Raw genomic sequence first — 24,231 nt, 5'->3', positions numbered from 1 at the left:
ACGGAGGTCTCTTTTGGAGTCATTCCGGACGGATTCAGGGCCGGAGACCGAGGTCTCTTTTGGAGTCATCCCGGATGGGTTCAGGGCCAGAGACAGAGGTCTCTTTTGGAGTCATCCCGGACAGACTCAGGGCCGGAGACGGAGGTCTCTTTTGGAGTCATCCCGGACAGATTCAGGGCCAGAGACGGAAGTCTCTTTTGGAGTCATCACAGACGGGTTCGGAGGTCTCCACCGGGAGAACCCTCTCCAAAAACAACGCTCGCCTCGCCTCGCTCCGGCCCAGCCGGTCATCGGCCCGGGAGGATCCGAGAACCACCGACCTTGGGAAAGTCCTCCGGAGAGGACCGCAGCATCGTCCGCTCCCGAGGAGGGACGTCCGCGGCCTCCACCGGGGACCGGCCTCGACCACCCCGGGGGGCCGGGGGTCTCCCCGGGAGGCGATTCAGGAGACGCGGTCCTGGGCCGGGCTTTCCCGGCAGAAGGCTCCCAGCCTCTGGGCCGTCTGCGGACTGATGAGGCGGCCGGCCTCGAGTTCCTGGACGGTGGTCCTCAGCGAGGCGCGGAAGCGGCGTTCTCGGGCCAGGGCCTCCTCCAGCTCGCTGACCATGTGGTCCAGCTGCCGCTTGAGTTTCTTCGGGCTGGCCATCACGCTGTAGCTGTGCTCCTGAAAGGAGACTCTGTTTATTTATTTATTTATTTATTTTACTTGTACTTATCTATTCTATTTATTTTATTTTGTTAGTATGTTTGGTTTGGTTCTCTGTCTCCCCCTTTTAGACTATCAGCCCACTGTTGGGTAGGGACTGTCTCTATATGTTGCCAATTTGTACTTCCCAAGCGCTTAGTACAGTGCTCTGCACATAGTAAGCGCTCAATAAATACGATTGATGATGATGAGAGTGGTGTGCTCCTGAAAGGAGTCCTTTTAGACTGTGAGCCCACTGTTGGGTAGGGACTGTCTTTATATGTTGCCAACTTGTACTTCCCAAGCACTTAGCACAGTGCTCTGCACACAGTAAGCGCTCAATAAATACGATTGATTGATTGATTGATTGAGAGTGGCATGGACGGCTGTCGGGACTGGGACGGACGGCACGTTGGGCGACTCGCTCCCCGCCCGGGGTGGACGGGGCCAGGCGGGGACGTCGATCGCCCCCCCACCCAGGAACCCTAATTCTAGCAGTAGGCCTTGAGAAGCGGCTATTTATTTATTTATTTTACTTGTACATATTTATTGCATTTATTTTATTTCGTTAATATGTTTTGTTTTGTCGTCTGTTTCCCCCTTCTAGACTGTGAGCCCACTGTTGGGTAGGGACCATCTCTATATGTTGCCGACTTGGACTTCCCAAGCGCTTAGTACAGTGCTCTGCGCACAGTAAGCGCTCAATAAATACGATTGAATAGAGCCCTACTGAGAGCTCACCTCCTCCAGGAGGCCTTCCCAGACTGAGCCCCCTTTTTCCTCTCCCCCTCCCCACAGCACCTGTATATATGTTTGTACAGATTTATTACTCTACTTATTTTACTTGTACATATTTACTATTCTATTTATTTTATTTCGTTAATATGTTTTGTTTTGTCGTCTGTCTCCCCCTTCTAGACTGTGAGCCCGCTGTTGGGTAAGGACCATCCCTAGATGTTGCCGACTTGTACTTCCCAAGCGCTTAGTCCAGTGCTCTGCACACAGTAAGCGCTCAATAAATACGATTGAATGAATAGAGCCCTCCTGAGAGCTCACCTCCTCCAGGAGGCCTTCCCATACTGAGCCCCCTTTCTCCTCTCCCCCATGTCTGCTGTGTGACCTTGGGCAAGTCACTTAACTTCTCTGAGCCTCAGTTCCCTCATCTGTAAAATGGGGATTGAGACTGTGAGCCCCATGTGGGACAACTTGATCACCTTGTATCCAGCGCTTAGAACAGTGCTCTGCACATAGTAAGCGCTTAACAAATGCCATCATTATTATTATCATTATTATTATATGTTTGGACAGATTTATTACTCTATTTTACTTGTACATACTTACTATTCTATTTATTTTGTTTTGTTAATATGTTTTGTTTTGTTGTCTGTCTCCCCCTTCTAGACTGTGAGCCCGCTGATGGGTAGGGACCGTCTCTATTTGTTGCCGACTTGGATTTCCCAAGCACTTAGTACAGTGCTCTGCACACAGTAAGCGCTCAATAAATATGATTGAATGAACAGAGCCCCACTGAGAGCTCCCCTCCTCCAGGAGGCTTTCCCAGACTGAGCCCCCTTTTTCCTCTCCTCCTCCCCATCCCCCCTGCCCTACCTCTTTCCCCTCCCCACAGCACCTGGATAGATGTTTGGACAGATTTATTACTCGATTTATTTTACTTGTACATATTTACTATGCTATTTATTTTATTTTGTTAATATGTTTTGTTTCGTGGTCTGTCTCCCCCTTCTAGACTCTGAGCCCACTGTTGGGTAGGGACCGTCTCTAGAAGTTGCCAACTTGGACTTCCCAAGTGCTTAGTCCAGTGCTCTGCACACAGTAAGCGCTCAATAAATACGACTGAATGAATAGAGCCCTACTTGGCTCAGTGGAAAGAGCCCGGGCTTGGGAGTCAGAGGTCATGGGTTCAAATCCCCGCTCCGCCACTTGTCAGCTGTGTGACCTTGGGCAAGTCACTTCACTTCTCTGGGCCTCAGTTCCCTCATCTGGAAAATGGGGATGAAGACTGTGAGCCCCACGTGAGACAACCTGATTACTGTGTATCTCCCAAGCGCTTAGAACAGTGCTTTGCACATAACAAGTGTGTAACAAATACCAACATTATTATCACTGTACATTACTGTATTATTACTGTACAATTATTAGTACAGTGCTCTGCACATAGTAAGCGCTCAGTAAATACAATTGATGATTACTGAGAGCTCACCTCCTCCAGGAGGCCTTCCCAGACTGAGCCCCCTTTTTCCTCTCCTCCTCCCCATCTCCCCCGCCCTACCTCTTTCCCCTCCCCAGAGCACCTGTATATATGTTTGTACAGATTTATTACTTTATTTATTTTACTTGTACATATTTACTATTCTATTGATTTTATTTTGTTAATATGTTTTGTTCTGTTGTCTGTCTCCCCCTTCTAGGCTGTGAGCCCGCTGTTGGGTAGGGACCGTCTCTAGATGTTGCCAACTTGGACTTCCCAAGCGCTTAGTACAGTGCTCTGCACACAGTAGGTGCTCAATAAATACGATTGAATGAATGAATGAATAGACCCCAGGCCTGGGAGTCAGAATAATAATAATAATGGCATTTGTTAAGCGCTTACTATGCTTTGATAATAATAATAATAATAATAGCATTTGGTAAGCGCTTACTATGTGCCAAGCACTGTACTAAGCGCTGGAGTGGATGCAAGTCAACCGGGTTGAACACAGGCCCTGTCCCACATAGCGCTCACAGTCTTTATTCCCATCTTACGGATGAGGACATTGAGGCACAGAGAAGTGAAATGACATGCCCAAGCTCACACAGCATTTTTACTATTATTTTTAAGTCAACAACAGAACCTACTACATATTTGGATTTTAACTCTTCAGCAGTGCAGGTTAAAAAAAAAAAATATATATATATATATATATTCTCTGACCCTATCAAGCGGAGAGGCCAGAGAAGCTTAGTATACTGTTCTACACACAGTATTTCCAAGCGCTTAGTACAGTGCTCTGCACACAGTAAGCGCTCAATAAATGAGATTGAATGAATGAATGAAGTGGCAGAGCCGGGATTAGAACCCAGGTCCTTCTGACGTCTAGGCCCGGGCTCTAATAATAATAATAATAATGATGGCATTTGTTAAGTGCTTACTATGTGCCAGGCACTGTTCTAAGCGCTGAGGGGGGATACAAAGTGATCAGGTTGTCCCACTTGGGGCTCACAGTCTTTATCCCCATTTTCCAGATGAGGTCACTGAGGCACAGAGAAGTCGACTTGCCCAAAGTCACACAGCTGACAAGATTAGATTAGATTAGATTAATTAGATTAGAACCCAGGTCCTTCTGACGTCTAGGCCTGGGCTCTAATAATAATAATAATAATAATAATGATGATGATGGCATTTGTTAAGCACTTACTATGTACCAAGCACTGTTTTAAGCGCTGGGGAAGATACAAGGTAATCAGGTTGTCCCACGTGGGGCTCACAGTCCTTATCCCCATTTTCCAGATGAGGTCACTGAGGCACAGAGAAGTTGACTTGCCCAAAGTCACGCAGTTGACAAGATTAGATTAGACTAAATTAGATTAGAACCCAGGTCCTTCTGACGTCTAGGCCTGGGCTCTAATAATAATAATAATAATGATGATGATGATGGCATTTGTTAAGCGCTTACTATGTACCAAGCACTGTTCTAAGCGCTGGGGGGGGATACAAGGTAATCAGGTTGTCCCACGGGGGGCTCACAGTTTTTATCCCCATTTTACAGATGAGGTCACTGAGGCACAGAGAAGTCAAGTGACTTGCCCAAAGTCACACAGCTGACAAGATTAGATTAGATTAGATTAATAAAATTAGATTAGAACCCAGGTCCTTCTGACATGTAGGCCCAGGCTCTAATAATGATGGCATTTGTTAAGCGCTTACTATGTGCCAAGCACTGTTCTAAGCGCTGGGGGGGATACAAGGTGATCAGGTTGTCCCACGTGGGGCTCCCAGTCTTCACCCCCATTTTCCAGATGAGGTCACTGAGGCACAATCAAGTGACTTTTCATTCACTGATTCATTCAATTGTATTTATTGAGCGCTTACTGTGTGCAGAGCACTGGACTAAGCGCTTGGGAAGTCCAAGTTGGCAAGTCTGCCCAGAGTCACACAGCTGACAAGATTAGATTGATTAGATTTGATGCGAACCCGTGGCCTCTGACCCCCAAGCCCGTGCTCTAGCCACTAGGCAGCGTGGCTCAAATGGAAAAGAGCCCGGGCTTTGGAGTCAGAGGTCATGGGTTCGAATCCCGGCTCCGCCACTTGTCAGCTGGGTGACTTTGGGCGAGTCACTTCACTTCTCCGGGCCTCAGTTCCCTCATCTGGAAAATGGGGATGAAGACTGTGAGCCCCCCGTGGGACAAACTGATTACCTTGTAACCTCCCCAGCGCTTAGAACAGTGCTTTGCACATAGTAAGCGCTTAATAAATGCCATCATCATCACTAGGCCAGGCTGACTTCCCCAAAACGTGGGGCCCGAACTCACGGCGCAAGTGTACTTACGAAGACGAACTGTGACTGGAATTCCCGGAGGCGGGAGGAAGCGGCGGCCGGCTGGCGCGGAGGCTCCGGCAGCGGAGGGGCTCCGAGGGGGAATTGCTGCTTGCGAAGCTTTTCTTGCCTCCCCTGTCGCACAATCATCATCATCATCATCAATTGTATTTATTGAGCGCTTACTGTGTGCAGAGCACTGGACTAAGCGCTTGGGAAGTACAAACTGGCAACATCTAGAGACGGTCCCTACCCAACAGTGGGCTCACAGTCTAAAAGGGGGAGACAGAGAACAAAACCAAACATACCAACAAAATAAAATAAATAGAATAGATATGTACAAGTAAAATAAATAAATAAATAGAGTAATAAATCTGTACAAACATATATACATATATACAGGTGCTGTGGGGAAGGGAAGGAGGCAAGATGAGGAGATGGAGAGGGGGACGAGGGGGAGAGGAAGGAAGGGGCTCAGTGTGGGAAGGCCTCCTGGAGGAGGTGAGCTCTCAGAGGGCTTTGAAGGGAGAAAGAGAGCTTGATGGATGTTGGGAGGGAGGGCATTCCGGGCCCGGGGGAGGACGTGGGCCGGGGGTCGACGGCGGGACGGGCGAGAACGAGGCCTAACGGTGAGAAGATTAGCGGCAGAGGAGCGGAGGGTGCGGGCTGGGCTGGAGAAGGAGAGAAGGGAGGGGAGGTAGGAGGGGGCCAGGGGATGGATGGACAGCCTGGAAGCCCAGGGGGAGGAGTTTCTGCCTGATGCATAGGTTGATTGGAAGCCACTGGAGATTTTTGAGGAGGGGAGTAATATGCCCAGAGCGTTTCTGGACAAAAATAATCTGGGCAGCAGCATGAAGTATGGATTGAAGTGGGGAGAGACACGAGGATGGGAGATCAGAGAGGAGGCTGGTGCAGTAGTCCAGACGGGATAGGATGAGAGCTTGAATGAGCAGGGTAGCGGTTTGGATGGAGAGGAAAGGGCGGATCTTGGCAATGTAATGGCACAACCAACGTCCCGAGCGGTTACGTCCACCCCCGGCTGACCGACGGCTCACTTCTCCCGCTGTTGGGTAGGGACCGTCTCTATATGTTGCCAACCTGTACTTCCCAAGCGCTTAGTCCAGTGCTCTGCACACAGTAAGCGCTCAATAAATACAACTGATTGATTGATGATTGACTGATTCTCACCCCTCGTCCTGCCCCCCCGAGCTGGTCGGTAATCCAGGCTGACGGGCCTTTCTCGCCTACGCTTTCTCGAGTCTCCCGGGTCACCACAGTGCTCTGCACACAGTAAGTGCTCAATAAATACGACTGAATGAACGAACGAGGACAACTCGCTGACAGAAAATGATCACCTGTCTACCTGTGTTTTGTTGTCTGTCTCCCCCTCCTAGACTGTGAGCCCGTTATTGGGTAGGGACCGTCTCTATATGTTGCTGACTTGGACTTCCCAAGCGCTTAGTCCAGTGCTCTGCACACAGGAAGTGCTCAATAAATACGATCGTGAGCCCACTGTTGGGTAGGGACTGTCTCTATATGCTGCCAACTTGTACTTCCCAAGCGCTTAGTACAGTGCTCTGCACACAGTAAGCGCTTAATAAATACGATCGATTGATTGATTGATCGAATGAATGAATGAATGAATGTTGTGTGTCTCCCCCTTCTAGACTGTGAGCCCGTTATTGGGTAGGGACTGTCTCTATATGTTGCCGACTTGGACTTCCCAAGTGCTTAGTCCAGTGCTCTGCACACAGTAAGCGCTCAATAAATACGACAAAGAACGAACGAGGACAACTCGCTAACAGAAAATGATCACCTGTCTACACGTGTTTTGTTGTTTGTCTCCCCCTTCTAGACTGTGAGCCCACTGTTGGGTAGGGACCGTCTCTATATGTTGCCAACTTGGACTTCCCAAGCGCTTAGTTCAGTGCTCTGCACACAGTCCGCGCTCAATATATACGATTGAATGAATGAATGTTGTCTGTCTCCCCCTTCTAGACTGTGAGCCCACTGTTGGGTAGGAACCGTCTCTATATGTTGCCGACTTGAACTTCCCAAGTGCTTAGTCCAGTGCTCTGCACCCAGTAAGCGCTCAATAAACAAGATTGAATGAATGAATAAATATGTTGCCGACTTGTACTTCCCAAGCGCTTAGTCCAGTGCTCTGCACACAGTAAGCACTCAATAAATACGACTGAATGAACGAACGAGGACAACTTGCTAACAGAAAATGATCACCTGTCTACCTGTGTTTTGGTGTCTGTCTCCCCCTTCTAGAACTGTGAGCCCGTTATTGGGTAGGGACCGTCTCTATATGTTGCCGACTTGGACTTCCCAAGCGCTTAGTCCAGTGCTCTGCACACAGTAAGCGCTCAATAAATACGATTGAATGAATGAATGTGTTTTGTTGTCTGTCTCCCCCTTCTAGACTGTGAGCCCGTTATTGGGTAGGGCCCGTCTCTATATGTCGCCGACTTGTACTTCCCAAGCGCTTAGTCCAGTGCTCTGCACACAGTAAGCGCTCAATAAATACGACTGAATGAATGAATGACGACGGGGGAGTCCGTGTTTCGGCTGCCTGATGGTTTCTTTCCTTTCTTCGCCCACCTGCCCCTTTCCCTGTCGGGGAGTCGGATGACTCCGCGCCGGGCCGGAGTGGGAACGGGGACCAACCTGTAAGTGAGGCGGGAAATCAAAGATGGACGGGACCACCCCGGGTTTGAGTTTGATGTTGGGAGCGCTCCGGTCAAAATCGCTCTTCTTGAAGTGCCTCGAACACAACACGTCTCCCTTCTTGGGCTCCCAGATGCCGGCCGCGTTCACGTCCAGACGCTTCATGGCTAACAGCCACTTTCTCTTGGCTTTCTCGTTGGTGGGGAATCTGGAAGAGTCAAGGGGAAGGATAAATTCATTTATTCATTCATTCATTCATTCAACCGTATTTATTGAGCGCTTACTGTGTGCAGAGCACTGGACTCAGCGCTTGAGAAGCTTGAGAAGCAACAGATAGAGACGGTCCCAACCCAACAGTGGGCTCACAGTCTAGAAGGGGGAGAAAGACTACAAAACAAAACATATTAATAAAATAAAGTCCAAGTTGGCAACATCTAGAGACAGTCCCTACCCAACAACGGGCTCACAGTCTAGAAGGGGGAGACAGACCACAAAACAAAACATATTAACAAAATAAAATTAAGTACAAGTTGGCAACATGTAGAGACGGTCCCTACCCAACAACGGGCTCACAGACTAGAAGGGGGAGACAGACAACAAAACAAAACAGATTAACAAAATAAAATAAAGTACAAGTACAAATTGGCAACATATAGAGACAGTCCCTACCCAACAATGGGCTCACAGTCTAGACAGGGGAGACAGACAACAAAACAAAACATATTAACAAAATAAAGTACAAGTACAAATTGGCAACATATAGAGACGGTCCCTACCCAACAATGGGCTCACAATCTAGAAGGGGGAGACAGACAACAAAACAAAATAATAATGGTATTTGGTAAGTGCTTACTATGTGCCAAGCACTGTTCTAAGCCCTGGGGGGATACAAGGTGATCAAGTTGTCCCACGGGGGGCTTACAGTCTTTAATCCCTATTTTCCAGATGAGGGAACTGAGGCCTAGAGACGTGAAGTGACTTGCCCAAAGTCACCCAGCTGACAGGTGGCAGAGCCAGGATTTGAACCCACGACCTCTGACTCCCAAGCCTGGGCTCTTTCCACTGAGCCACGCTGCTTCTCTACGGTACTCATAGTACCATTGGTTAATTGATCTTATATTCATTCATTCATTCAATCGTATTTATCGAGCACTTACTGTGTGCAGAGCACTGTACTAAGCGCTTGGGAAGTCCAAGTTGGCAACATCTAGAGACGGTCCCTACCCAACAGCGGGCTCACAGTCTAGAAGGGGGAGACAGACCACAAAACCAAACATATTAACAAAATAAAATAAATAGAAGAAATATGTACAAGTAAAATAAATAGAGTAATAAATACGTACAAACATATATACAGGTGCTGTGGAGAGGGGAAGGAGGTTAGGCGGGGGGAACCCTAGCGCTTAGAACAATGCTTGGCACAAGTGCTTTGCACACAGTAATCAATCAATCAATCAATCAATCAATCGTATTTATTGAGCGCTTACTATGTGCAGAGCACTGTACTAAGCGCTTGGGAAGTACAAATTGGCATCACATAGAGACAGTCCCTACCCAACAGTGGGCTCACAGTCTAAAAGGGGGAGAATAGTAATAATAATGATAATAATAATAATGATGGCATTTATTAAGCGCTTACTATGTGCAAAGCACTGTTCTAAGCGCTGGGGTAGATACAAGGTAATCAGGTTGTCCCACGTGGGGTCCACAGTCTTCATCCCCATTTGACAGATGAGGTCACTGAGGCCCAGAGAAGTGAAGTGACTCGCCCAAAGTCACACAGCCGGCAATTGGCAGAGCTGGGATTTGAACCCATGACCTCCGACCCCCAAGCCCGGGCTCTTTCCACTGAGCCACGCTGCTTCTCTAGAAGGGCTCAATAAATAGTCGATTGAATGAACGGATGAATAGTAAGCGCTTAAATACCATTTTCATCCTGTCCCCTTTCTCTGTCCTGTTTTTTTATTTTTACTTAAAGCTCACTGCCCCGGGGGGCAGAAGGAGGGTGGCATCCGCCCTGCAGCCCCAAGCGGGCATCTCTCCAAAAGCCAGAGGGCAAACAGCAGCGTGGCTCAGTGGAAAGAGCCTGGGCTTTGGAGTCAGAGGTCATGGGTTCAAATCCCGGCTCCGCCACTTGTCAGCTGGGTGACTTTGGGCAAGTCACTTCACTTCTCTATCCCTCAGTTCCCTCATCTGTAAAATGGGGATGAAGACTGTGAGGCCCCCGTGGGACAACCTGATCACCTTGTAACCTCCCCAGCGCTTAGAACAGTGCTTTGCACATAGTAAGCGCTTAATAAATGCCATTATTATTATTGTTATTTATCAAGTGTGTACTAAGCGCGTGGGACAGCACATGACAACAGAGTTCGATTTATCAAGTACGTACTAAGCGTGTGGGAGAGTACGCGACAACAGAGTTGGTGGACACGCTCCCAAGAATGTGAACGATGCGCATAGACTGTGAGCCCGTTGTTGGGTAGGGACTGTCTCTATATGTTGCCAACTTGTACTTCCCAAGCGCTTAGTACAGTGCTCTGCACACAGTACGCGCTCAATAAATACGATTGACTGATTGATTGAATGAATGAATGAACAGAGTTGCGGACACGCTCCCAAGAACGTTAACGATGCGCATAGACTGTGAGCCCACAGTAGGGACCGTCTCTCCAACTTGGACTTCCCAAGCGCTTAGTCCAGTGCTCTGCACACAGTAAGCGCTCAATAAATACGACTGAATGAATGAATAGAGCTATAATTCTATTTGTTCTGACGATTTTGACCCCCGTCTACGTGTTTTGTTTTGCTGTCCGTCTCCCCCTTCCAGACTGTGAGCCCGTCGTTGGGTAGGGACCGTCTCTAGATGTTGCCGACTTGGACTTTCATTCATTCAATCGTATTTATTGAGCGCTTACTGTGTGCAGAGCACTGTACTAAGCGCTTGGGAGAGTACAATACATCAGGGCTGGAAAACCCGTTCCCTGCCCACAAAGACCTTCATTTTAGGAGGAGCTTCCAGTCATTCATTCATTCATTCAATCGTACTTATTGAGCGCTTACTGTGTGCAGAGCACTGTACTAAGCGCTTGGGAGAGTACAATATATCAGGGCTGGAAAACCCGTTCCCTGCCCACAAAGACCTTCATTTTAGGAGGAGCTTCCAGTCATTCATTCATTCATTCAATCGTACTCATTGAGCGCTTACTGTGTGCAGAGCACTGTACTAAGCGCTTGGGAGAGTACAATATATCAGGGCTGGAAAACCCGTTCCCTGCCCACAGAGACCTTCATTTTAGGAGGAGCTTCCAGTCATTCATTCATTCATTCAATCGTACTTATTGAGTGCTTACTGTGTGCAGAGCACTGTACTAAGCGCTTGGGAAAGTACAATATATCAGGGTTGGAAAACCCGTTCCCTGCCCACAGAGACCTTCAGCTTAGGAAGAGCTTATGGTCATTCATTCTTTCATTCAATCGTATTTATTGAGCGCTTACTGGGTGCAGAGCACTGTACTAAGCGCTTGGGAAGTTCAAGTTGGCAACATCTAGAGGTGGTCCCTATTCATTCAATTGCATTTATTGAGCGCTTACTGTGTGCAGAGCACTGTACTAAGTGCTTGGGAAGCACAAGTTGGCAACATATAGAGACGGTCACTACCCAACAATCAATCAATCAATCAATCACATTTATTGAGCGCTTACTGTGTGCAGAGCACTGTAATAAGCACTTAGGAAGTACAGCGGGCTCACAGTCTAGAAGGGGGAGACAGACAGCAAAACAAAACATATTAGCAAAATAAAATAAATAGAATAGTAAATATGTACAAGTAAAATAGAGTAATAATTTAATTTTTATTAATTTATTCAGCACTTACTGTGTGTAGAGCACTGTACTAAGCGCTTGGGAGGTACAAGTCCCAAGTGCTTAGTACAGTGCTCTGCGCACAGTAAGCGCTCAATAAATACGGTTGATTGAATGAATGAGTGAATGTGGGTTTGTCCCCTTCCCGCTTCAAGGACTGTGAGCCCACTGTTGGGTAGGGATTGTCTCTATATGTTGCCAGCTTGTACTTCCCAAGCGCTTAGTACAGTGCTCTGCACACAGTAAGCGCTCTATAAATACGATTGATTGATTGATCGATTCAAGGGCAAAGATGATTCACAATCTCCCGGAGCAAAACGTGAAAATCCTGGCCAAGATCCACGCTCCGAAATGGAGTTTGGATGGAAAAGTTAGGGGCGGGGCGCTGGCAAGTATGTTGCCAACTTGGACTTCCCAAGCGCTTAGTCCAGTGCTCTGCACACAGTAAGCACTCAATAAATACGATTGAATGAATGACCGTCTCTATATGTTGCCAACTTGGACTTCCCAAGCGCTTAGTCCAGTGCTCTGCACACAGTAAGCGCTCAATAAATATGATTGATTGATTGATTGATTGACTGTGAGCCCCAACTGCCAACTTGGACTTCCCAAGCGCTTAGTCCAGTGCTCTGCACACAGTAAGTGCTCAATAAATACGATTGATTGATTGATTGATTGATTCAAGGGCAAAAGGTGATTCACAAGCTCCCGGAGCAAAGCGCGAAAATCCTGGCCAAGATCCGCGCTCCAAAATGGAGTTTGGATGGAAAAGTTAAGGACGGGGCACTGGCAAGTATGTTGCCAACTTGGACTTCCCAAGCGCTTAGTCCAGTGCTCTGCACACAGTAAGCACTCAATAAATAACGACTGAATGAATGACCGTCTCTAGATGTTGCCAACTTGGACTTCCCAAGCGCTTAGTCCAGTGCTCTGCACACAGTAAATGCTCAATAAATAACGATTGAATGAATGACCGTCTCTATATGTTGCCAACTTGGCCTTCCCAAGCGCTTAGTACAGTGCTCTGTACACAGTAAGCGCTCAATAAACACGATTGAATGAATGACCGTCTCTAGATGTTGCCAACTTGGACTTCCCAAGCGCTTAGTCCAGTGCTCTGCACACAGTAAGCGCTCAATAAATAACGATTGAATGAATGACCGTCTCTAGATGTTGCCAACTTGGCCTTCCCAAGCGCTTAGTACAGTGCTCTGTACACAGTAAGTGCTCAATAAATAACGACTGAATGAATGACCGTCTCTAGATGTTGCCAACTTGGCCTTCCCAAGCGCTTAGTACAGTGCTCTGCACACAGTAAGTGCTCAATAAATACGATTGATTGATTGATTGATTGATTCAAGGGCAAAGGTGATTCACAAGCTCCCGGAGCAAAGCGCGAAAATCCTGGCCAAGATCCGCGCTCCAAAATGGAGTTTGGATGGAAAAGTTAGGGACGGGGCGCTGGCAAGTATGTTGCCAACTTGGACTTCCCAAGCGCTTAGTCCAGTGCTCTGCACACAGTAAGCGCTCAATAAATAACGATTGAATGAATGACCATCTCTAGATGTTGCCAACTTGGACTTCCCAAGCGCTTAGTCCAGTGCTCTGCACACAGTAAGCGCTCAATAAATACGATTGAATGAATGACCGTCTCTAGATGTTGCCAACTTGGCCTTCCCAAGCGCTTAGTCCAGTGCTCTGCACACAGTAAGCGCTCAATAAATACGATTGAATGAATGACCGTTTCTAGATGTTGCCAACTTGGCCTTCCCAAGCGCTTAGTACAGTGCTCTGTACACAGTAAGCGCTCAATAAACATGATTGAATGAATGACCGTCTCTATATGTTGCCAACTTGTACTTCCCAAGCGCTTAGTCCAGTGCTCTGCACACAGTAAGCGCTCAATAAATACAATTGAATGAATGACCGTCTCTAGATGTTGCCAACTTGGACTTCCCAAGCACTTAGTACAGTGCTCTGCACACAGTAAGTGCTCAATAAATACGATTGATTGATTGATTGATTGATTCAAGGGCAAAGGTGATTCACAAGCTCCCGGAGCAAAACGCGAAAATCCTGGCCAAGATCCGCGCTCCGAAATGGAGTTTGGATGGAAAAGTTAGGGGCGGGGCGCTGGCAAGTATGTTGCCAACTTGGACTTCCCAAGCGCTTAGTCCAGTGCTCTGAACACAGTAAGCGCTCAATAAATACGATTGAATGAATGACCGTCTCTAGATGTTGCCAACTTGGCCTTCCCAAGCGCTTAGTCCAGTGCTCTGCACACAGTAAGCGCTCAATAAATACGATTGAATGAATGACCGTTTCTAGATGTTGCCAACTTGGCCTTCCCAAGCGCTTAGTACAGTGCTCTGTACACAGTAAGCGCTCAATAAACACGATTGAATGAATGACCGTCTCTATATGTTGCCAACTTGGACTTCCCAAGCGCTTAGTCCAGTGCTCTGCACACAGTAAGCGCTCAATAAATACAATTGAATGAATGACCGTCTCTAGATGTTGCCAACTTGGACTTCCCAAGCACTTAGTACAGTGCTCTGCACACAGTAAGTGCTCAATAAATACGATTGATTGATTGATTGATTGATTCAAGGGCAAAGGTGATTCACAAGCTCCCGGAGCAAAGCGCGAAAATCCTGGCCAAGATCCGCGCTCCAAAATGGAGTTTGGATGGAAAAGTTAGGGGCGGGGCGCTGGCAAGTCTGTTGCCAACTTGGACTTTCCAAGCGCTTAGTCTAGTGCTCTGAACACAGTAAGCGCTCAATAAATACGATTGAATGAATGACCGCCTCTAGATGTTGCCAACTTGGACTTTCCAAGCGCTTAGTCCAGTGCTCTGCACACAGTAAGCGCTCTATAAATACGATTGATGATTGATTGATTGATTGATTCAAGGGCAAAGGTGATTCACAAGCTCCCGGAGCAAAACGCGAAAATCCTGGCCAAGATCCGCGCTCCGAAATGGAGTTTGGATGGAAAAGTTAGGGGCGGGGCGCTGGCAAGTCTGTTGCCAACTTGGACTTCCCAAGCGCTTAGTCTAGTGCTCTTAACACAGTAAGCGCTCAATAAATAAGATTGAATGAATGACCGTCTCTATATGTTGCCAACTTGGACTTCCCAAGCGCTTAGTCCAGTGCTCTGCACACAGTAAGCGCTCAATAAATACGATTGATGATTGATTGATTGATTGATTCAAGGGCAAAGGTGATTCACAAGCTCCCGGAGCAAAACGCGAAAATCCTGGCCAAGATCCGCGCTCCGAAATGGAGTTTGGATGGAAAAGTTAGGGGCGGGGCGCTGGCAAGTCTGTTGCCAACTTGGACTTCCCAAGCGCTTAGTCTAGTGCTCTTAACACAGTAAGCGCTCAATAAATACGATTGAATGAATGACCGTCTCTATATGTTGCCAACTTGGACTTCCCAAGCGCTTAGTCCAGTGCTCTGCACACAGTAAGCGCTCAATAAATACGATTGAATGAATGACCATCTCTAGATGTTGCCAACTTGGACTTCCCAAGCGCTTAGTCGAGTGCTCTGCACACAGTAAGCGCTCAATAAATACGATTGAATGAATGACCGTTTCTAGATGTTGCCAACTTGGCCTTCCCAAGCGCTTAGTACAGTGCTCTGTACACAGTAAGCGCTCAATAAACACGATTGAATGAATGACCGTCTCTATATGTTGCCAACTTGGACTTCCCAAGCGCTTAGTCCAGTGCTCTGCACACAGTAAGCGCTCAATAAATACAATTGAATGAATGACCGTCTCTAGATGTTGCCAACTTGGACTTCCCAAGCTCTTAGTCCAGTGCTCTGCACACAGTAAGCGCTCAATAAATAACGACTGAATGAATGACCGTCTCTATATGTTGCCAACTTGGACTTCCCAAGCGCTTAGTCCAGTGCTCTGCACACAGTAAGCGCTCAATAAACACGATTGAATGAATGACCGTCTCTATATGTTGCCAACTTGGACTTCCCAAGCGCTTAGTCCAGTGCTCTGCACACAGTAAGCGCTCAATAAATACAATTGAATGAATGACCGTCTCTAGATGTTGCCAACTTGGACTTCCCAAGCTCTTAGTCCAGTGCTCTGCACACAGTAAGCTCTCAATAAATACAATTGAATGAATGACCGTCTCTAGATGTTGCCAACTTGGCCTTCCCAAGCACTTAGTACAGTGCTCTGCACACAGTAAGTGCTCAATAAATACGATTGATTGATTGATTGATTGATTCAAGGGCAAAGGTGATTCACAAGCTCCTGGAGCAAAGCGCGAAAATCCTGGCCAAGATCCGCGCTCCAAAATGGAGTTTGGATGGAAAAGTTAGGGACGGGGCGCTGGCAAGTATGTTGCCAACTTGGACTTCCCAAGCGCTTAGTCCAGTGCTCTGCACACAGTAAGCGCTCAATAAATAACGATTGAATGAATGACCATCTCTAGATGTTGCCAACTTGGCCTTCCCAAGCGCTTAGTACAGTGCTCTGTACACAGTAAGTGCTCAATAAATAATGATTGAATGAATGACCGTCTCTAGATGTTGCCAACTTGTACTTCCCAAGCGCTTAGTCCAGTGCTCTGCACACAGTAAGCGCTCAATAAATACGATTGAATGAATGACCGTCTCTAGATGTTGCCAACTTGGACTTCCCAAGCTCTTAGTCCAGTGCTCTGCACACAGTAAGTGCTCAATAAATAACGACTGAATGAATGACCGTCTCTATATGTTGCCAACTTGGACTTCCCAAGCGCTTAGTCCAGTGCTCTGCACACAGTAAACGCTCAATAAATACGACTGAATGAGTGAGAGAGGGCCACCGGGGTCGGCTCCATCTACAACTTACACGTGGAACGTCAATCCTTTTATCTTGGAGTTGGGCAGGCAGCGGGAAGCGCATCCGATGGCGGAACAACATTTCACCATGGTTCTAGCGATGCATCACAGAGCTGACAGAAAATTCAGAGGGGAGAAAACTGATTAATAATAATAATAATAATAATAATAATACTCATGATGGCATCTATTAAGCGCTTACTATGTGCAAAGCACCATTCTAAGCACTGGGGAGGATACAAGGTTGTCCCACGGGAGGCTCACAATCATAATCCCCATTTTATGAGGCAACTGAGGCACAGAGAAGAATAATAATAATAATGGCATTTATTAAGCGCTTACTATGTGCAAAGCACCGTTTTAAGCGCCGGGGAGGTTACAAGGTGATGAGGTTGTCCCACGGGGGTGCTCACAATCATAATCCCCATTTAACAGATGAGGGAACTGAGGCCCAGAGAATAATCATAATAATAATGGCATTTATTAAGCGCTTACTCTGTGCAAAGCACCATTCTAAGCGCTGGGGAGGTTACAAGGCGATCAGGTTGTCCCACGGGGGGCTCACAGTCTTCATCCTCATTTTACAGATGAGGGAACTGAGGCTCAGAGAATAATAATAATAATGATGGCATTTATTAAGCGCTTACTCTGTGCAAAGCACCGTTTTAAGCACTGGGGAGGATACAAGGCGATCAGGTTGTCCCACGGGGGGCTCACAGTCTTCATCCCCATTTTAGAGATGAGGGAACTGAGGCCCAGAGAATAATAATAATAATAATGATGGCATTTATTAAGCGCTTACTCTGTGCAAAGCACCGTTTTAAGCACCAGGGAGGTTACAAGGCGATCAAGTTGTCCCACGGGGGGCTCACAGTCTTCATCCCCATTTTACAGATGAGGCAACTGAGGCACAGAGAATAATAATAATAATAATGGCATTTATTAAGCACTTACTCTGTGCAAAGCACTGTTCTAAGCGCTGGGGAGGTTACAAGGTGATCAGGTTGTCCCACGAGGTGCTCACATCATAATCCCCATTTTACAGATGAGGGAACTGAGGCCCAGAGCATAATAATAATAATAATGATGATGGCATTTATTAAGCGCTTACTATGTGCAAATCACCATTCTACGCGCTGGGGAAGTTACAAGGTGATCAGGTTGTCCCACGGAGGGGCTCACAATCATAATTCCCATTTTACAGATGAGGGAACTGAAGCCCAGAGAATAATAATAATAATAATAATAATGATGGCATTTATTAAGCACTTACTCTGTGCAAAGCACCATTCTAAGCGCTGGGGAGGTTACAAGGTGATCAGGTTGTCCCACGGGGGGCTCACAGTCTTCATCCCCATTTTACAGATGAGGGAACTGAGGCCCAGAGAATAATAATAATAATAATGATGGCATTTATTAAGTGCTTACTCTGTGAAAAGCACTGTTCTAAGCGTTGGGGAGGTTACAAGGTGATCAGGTTGTCCCACGGGTGGCTCACAGTCTTCATCCCCATTTTCCAGATGAAGGAACTGAGGCCCAGAGAATAATCATAATAATAATGATGGCATTTATTAAGCGCTTACTCTGTGCAAAGCACCGTTCTAAGCGCTGGGGTGGTTACAAGGTGATCAGGTTGTCCAACGGGGGGGGGCTCACAGTCTACATCCCCATTTTACAGTTGAGGTAACTGAGGACCAGAGAAGTGAAGTGGCTTGCCCAAAGTCACCCAGCTGACAATTGGCGGAGTCGGGATTTGAACCCATGACCTCTGACTCCAAAGCCCGGGCTCTTTCCACTGAGCCCCGCTGCTTCTCTATTTTACAGGCCTCTGAAGCAGAAAGGGGTGTTTCTTTCCGGATCAATCAATCGATCGATGGGGTCCATTCATTCATTCAGTCAATCGTATTTATTGAGCGCTTACTGTGTGCAGAGCACTGTACTAAGCGCTTGGGAAGTCCAAGTCGGCAACACATAGAGACGGTCCCTACCCAACGACGGGCTCACTGTCTAGTCACCGCTTACTGGGCGCCGAGCACTGTCCTTACAATATAAATAATAACGATAATGATGGCATTTGTTAAGCGCTTACTCTGTGCGAAGCATTCATTCATTCATTCAATCATATTTATTGAGCGCTTACTGTGTGCAGAGCACTGGACTAAGCGCTTGGGAAGTCCAAGTTGGCAACATATAGAGATGGTCCCTACCCAACAGCGGGCTCACAGTCTAGAAGGTTATAATAATGATGGCATTTGTTAAGTGCTTACTACGTGCAAAGCACTGTTCTAAGCGCTGGGGAGGACACAAGGTGATCAGGTGGTCCCACGGGGGGCTCACAGTCTTCATCCCCATTTTCCAGATGAGGGAACTGAGGCCCAGAGAAGTGAGGTGACTTGCCCAAAGTCACACAGTTACCTCCTCTATAAAATGGGGATGAAGACTGGGAGCCCCCCGTGGGACAACCTGATCACCTTGTGACCTCCACAGCGCTTAGAACAGTGCCTGGCACATAGTAAGCGCTTAATAAATGCCATCATTATTATTATTATCATTCTCTGAGCCTCAGTTCCCTCGTCTGTAAAATGGGGATGAAGCCTGTGAGCCCCCCGTGGGACAACCTGATCACCTTGTAACCTCCACAGGGCTTAGAACAGTGCTTTGCCCATAGTAAGTGCTTAATAAATGCCATCATTATTATTATTATTCTCTGAGCCTCAATTCCCTCATCTGTAAAATGGGGATTATGATTGTGAGCCCCCTGTGGGACAACCTGATCACCTTGTATCCTCCACAGCGCTTAGAACAGTGCTTGGCACATAGTATGCGCTTAATAAATGCCATTATTATTATTATTATTAACAGTACTTGGCACGTAGTAAGCGCTTAACAAATACCATTATTATTATTATTATCATTATTATTATTATTATTATTATAGGGACTGTGTCCAATCAGATGGTAGAGGTTTTTTTTAGTAAATGCTTAAATGCCATTATTATTATTATTATTATTATTATTATTATTATTGGTGCTGTGTCCAATCTGATGGTAGCTGTTTTTTAGTAAGCGCTTAACAAATGCTATTATTATTATCATTATAGAGACTGTGTCTGATCTGATGGTAGAGTTCTTTTTAGTAAGCGCTTAACAAATATTTATTATTATTATTATTATTATTATTATTATTATTATCATTATAGGGACTGCGTTCAATCTGATGGTAGAGTTTTATTTTAGTAATATTATTATTATTATAGGGACTGTGTCTGATCTGATGGTAGACTTTTTTTAGTAAGCGCTTAACAAATGCCATTATTATTATTATTATTATTATTATTATCATTATTATTATTATTATTATTGGGACTATGTCCGATCTGATGGTAGAGTTTTTTTTAGTAAGCGCTTAACAAATGCTATTTTTATTATTATTATTATAATAGGGACTGTGTCCGATCTGATGGTAGAGCTTTTTTTAGTAAGCGCTTAACAAATGCTATTATTATTATTATTATTATTATTATTATTATTATTATTATTATTATCATAGGGACTGTGTCCGATCTGATGGTAGAGATTTTAGTAATATTATTATTATTATAGGGACTATGTCCTATTTGAGGGTAGTTTTATTTTTTTAGTAAGCGCTTAACAAATGCCATGATTATTATTATTGGGACTATGTCCGATCTGATGGTAGAGTTTTTTTTCAGTAATATTATTATTATTATTATTATTACAATAGGGACTGTGTCCTATCTGATGGTAGTTTTTTTTAGTAAGCGCTTAACAAATGCCATTATTATCATTATTATTATTATTATAGGGACTGTGTCCGATCTGATGGTAGAGTTTTTTAAGTGCTTAACAAATGCTATTATTATTATTATTATTATTAATTATGATTATTATAGGGACTGTGTCCGATCTGATGGTATTTTTTTAGGAAGCGCTTAACAAATGCCATTATTATTATTATTAATTATGATTATTATTATAGGGACTGTGTCGGATCGGATGGTAGTTTTTTTTAGGAAGTGCTTAACAAATGCCATTATCATTATTATTATTATTAATTATGATTATTATTAAGAGGGACTGTGTCCGATCTGATGGTAGTTTTTTTTAGGAAGCGCTTAACAAATGCCATTATCATTATTATTATTAATTATGATTATTATTAAGAGGGACTGTGTCCGATCTGATGGTAGTTTTTTTAGAAAGCGCTTAACAAATGCCATTATTATTATTATTAATTATGATTATTATTATAGGGACTGTGTCCGATCTGATGGTAGTTTTTTGGAAGCGCTTAACAAATGCCATCATTATTATTATTATTATTAATTATGATTATTATTATAGGGACTGTGTCCGATCTGATGGTAGACTTTTTAGGAAGCGCTTAACAAACACCATTATTATTACTATTATTAATTATTATTAAGAGGGACTGTGTCCGATCTGATGGTAGTTTTTTTAGGAAGCGCTTAACAAACGCCATTATCATTATTATTATTAATTATTATTAAGAGGGACCGTGTCCGACCTGATGGTAGTTTTTTTAGGAAGCGCTTAACAAATGCCATTATTATTATTATTATTAATTATTATTAAGAGGGACTGTGTCCGATCTGACGGTAGTTATTTTTAGGAAGCGCTTAACAAATGCCATTATTATTATTATTAATTATGATTATTATTATAGGGACTGTGTCCGATCTGACGGTAGTTTTTTTTAGGAAGCGCTTAACAAATGCCATTATTATTATTATTAATTATTATTAAGAGGGACTGTGTCCGATCTGATGGTAGTTTTTTTTAGGAAGCGCTTAACAAATGCCATTATTATTAATTATGATTATTATTATAGGGACTGTGTCCGATCTGATGGTAGTTTATTTTAGGAAGCGCTTAACAAATGCCATCATTATTATTAGTATTATTATTAATTATGATTATTATTATAGGGACTGTGTCCGATCTGATGGTAGTTTTTTTTAAGGAAGCGCTTAACAAATGCCATTATTATTATTAATTATGATTATTATTATAGGGACTGTGTCCGATCTGATGGTAGTTTTTTGGAAGCGCTTAACAAATGCCATTATCATTATCATTATTATTATTATCATTATTATTATTGTTAAGAGGGACTGTGTCCGATCTGATGGTAGTTTTTTTAGGAAGCGCTTAACAAACGCCATTATTATTATTATTATTAATTATTATTAAGAGGGACTGTGTCCGATCTGATGGTAGTTTTTTAGTAAGCGCTTAACAAATGCCATTATTATTATTATTATTAATTATTATTAAGAGGGACTGTGTCCGATCTGATAGTAGTTTTTTAGTAAGCGCTTAACAAATGCCATTATTATTATTAATAATAATTATGATTATTATTATAGGGACTGTGTCCGATCCGATGGTAGTTTTTTTAGGAAGCGCTTAACAAATGCCATTATTATCATTATTATTATTAATTATGATTATTATTAAGAGGGACTGTGTCCGATCTGATGGTAGTTTTTTTTTAGGAAGCGCTTAACAAATGCCATTATTATTAATATTATTAATTATGATTATTATTATAGGGACTGTGTCCGATCTGATGGTAGTTTTTTTTTTAGGAGGCGCTTAACAAATGCCATTATTATTATTATTAATAATTATGATTATTATTATAGGGACTGTGTCCGATCTGATGGTAGTTTTTTTAGGAAGCGCGTAACAAATGCTATTATTATTATTATTATTATTATTATTATTATTATTATTATTATTATTATTATTATTATTAATTATTATTAAGAGGGACTGTGTCCGATCTGATGGTAGTTTTTTTGGGAAGCTTTTAACAAATGCCATTATTATTATTATTATTACTATTAATTATGATTATTATTATAGGGACTGTGTCCGATCTGATGGTAGTTTTTTTTAAGAAGCGCTTAACAAATGCCATTATCATTATTATTTATTATAGGGACTGTGTCCGATCTGATGGTAGTTATTTTAGGAAGCGCTTAACAAATGCCATCATTATTATTATTCATAATAATTATGATTATTATTATAGGGACTGTGTCCGATCCGATGGTAGTTTTTTTAGGAAGCGCTTAACAAATGCCATTATTATCATTATTATTATTAATTATGATTATTATTAAGAGGGACTGTGTCCGATCTGATGGTAGTTTTTTTTTAGGAAGCGCTTAACAAATGCCATTATTATTAATATTATTAATTATGATTATTATTATAGGGACTGTGTCCGATCTGATGGTAGTTTTTTTTTAGGAGGCGCTTAACAAATGCCATTATTATTATTATTAATAATTATGATTATTATTATAGGGACTGTGTCCGATCTGATGGTAGTTTTTTTAGGAAGCGCGTAACAAATGCTATTATTATTATTATTATTATTATTATTATTATTAATTATTATTAAGAGGGACTGTGTCCGATCTGATGGTAGTTTTTTTGGGAAGCTTTTAACAAATGCCATTATTATTATTATTATTATTATTAATTATGATTATTATTATAGGGACTGTGTCCGATCTGATGGTAGTTTTTTTAAGAAGCGCTTAACAAATGCCATTATTATTATTATTATTTATTATAGGGACTGTGTCCGATCTGATGGTAGTTATTTTAGGAAGCGCTTAACAAATGCCATGAGTATTATTATTATTATTAATAATAATTAATAATAACACTATTATTATTAATTATGATTATTGTTAAGAGGGACTGTGTCCGATCTGATGGTAGTTTTTTTTAGGAAGCGCTTAACAAATGCCATTATTATTATTATTATTATTAATTATGATTATTATTATAGGGACTGTGTCCGATCTGATGGTAGTTTTTTTTTTAGGAAGCGCTTAACAAATGCCATTATTATTATTATTAATAATTATGATTATTATTATTATAGGGACGGTGTCCGATCTGATGGTATTTATTTTAGGAAGCGCTTAACAAATGCCATTATTATTATTATTATTAATAATAATTATGATTATTATTATAGGGACTGTGTCCGATCTGATGGTAGTTTTTTTTAGGAAGCGCTTAACAAATGCCATTATTATCATTATTAATTATGATTATTATTATAGGGACTGTGTCCGATCTGATGGTAGAGTTTTTTTTAAGTAAGTGCTTAACAAACGCCATTATTATTATTATTATTTATTATAGGGACTGTGTCCGATCTGATAGCAGTTTTTTCGTAAGCGCTTAACAAATGCCATTATTATTATTATTAATTAATATTATTATTATTATAGGGACTGTGTCCGATCTGATGGTAGTTTTTTTTTTTAAGTAAGCGCTTAGCAAGTACCGTAATCACTGTAGTAGCCGCCCCCACCCCGACCCCAAGGCAAACAGGTTGTGGTCCACGGCTGGGGGCGAAGCGGCCCCGCGCAGGCGCAGTCGCGCCCGCTCCCACCCCCGCCCCCCCGCCCGTCCCGCGCAGGCGCAGTCGCCTCGGCCCCCCGCCGCCCCTGGGGGCCGCGCGGCGTGGGGGGGGGCGCCACACATTACCGAGGCGAAGGAGGGCGGACGCAGCCGGAGCAGGGGCGCCTTCTCTCCCCACTTCCGCCC

General features: G+C 43.8%; 1 protein-coding gene across 1 annotated transcript; it reads right to left on the bottom strand.

The window, feature by feature from the left end:
- Window positions 1-442: 442 nt before the first annotated feature.
- THAP6 (THAP domain containing 6) lies at window positions 443-24,202 on the bottom strand. The gene is made up of 5 exons (XM_038759740.1): window positions 24,172-24,202; window positions 16,619-16,721; window positions 7,894-8,101; window positions 5,233-5,355; window positions 443-664 (listed from the first exon to the last, which is right to left on the bottom strand). The coding sequence occupies exons 2-5, from the start codon at window positions 16,696-16,698 to the stop codon at window positions 443-445; spliced, it is 633 nt and encodes a 210-aa protein (XP_038615668.1). The 5' UTR covers window positions 16,699-16,721; window positions 24,172-24,202.
- Window positions 24,203-24,231: the final 29 nt, after the last annotated feature.

This window comes from Tachyglossus aculeatus, chromosome 17 (assembly GCF_015852505.1).
Source record: "Tachyglossus aculeatus isolate mTacAcu1 chromosome 17, mTacAcu1.pri, whole genome shotgun sequence".
In the NCBI taxonomy this organism is placed as follows: Eukaryota; Metazoa; Chordata; class Mammalia; order Monotremata; family Tachyglossidae; genus Tachyglossus; species Tachyglossus aculeatus.
The sequence above is the reverse complement of the archived record's forward strand: the minus strand, read 5'-3'. Positions and strand labels throughout refer to the sequence as shown.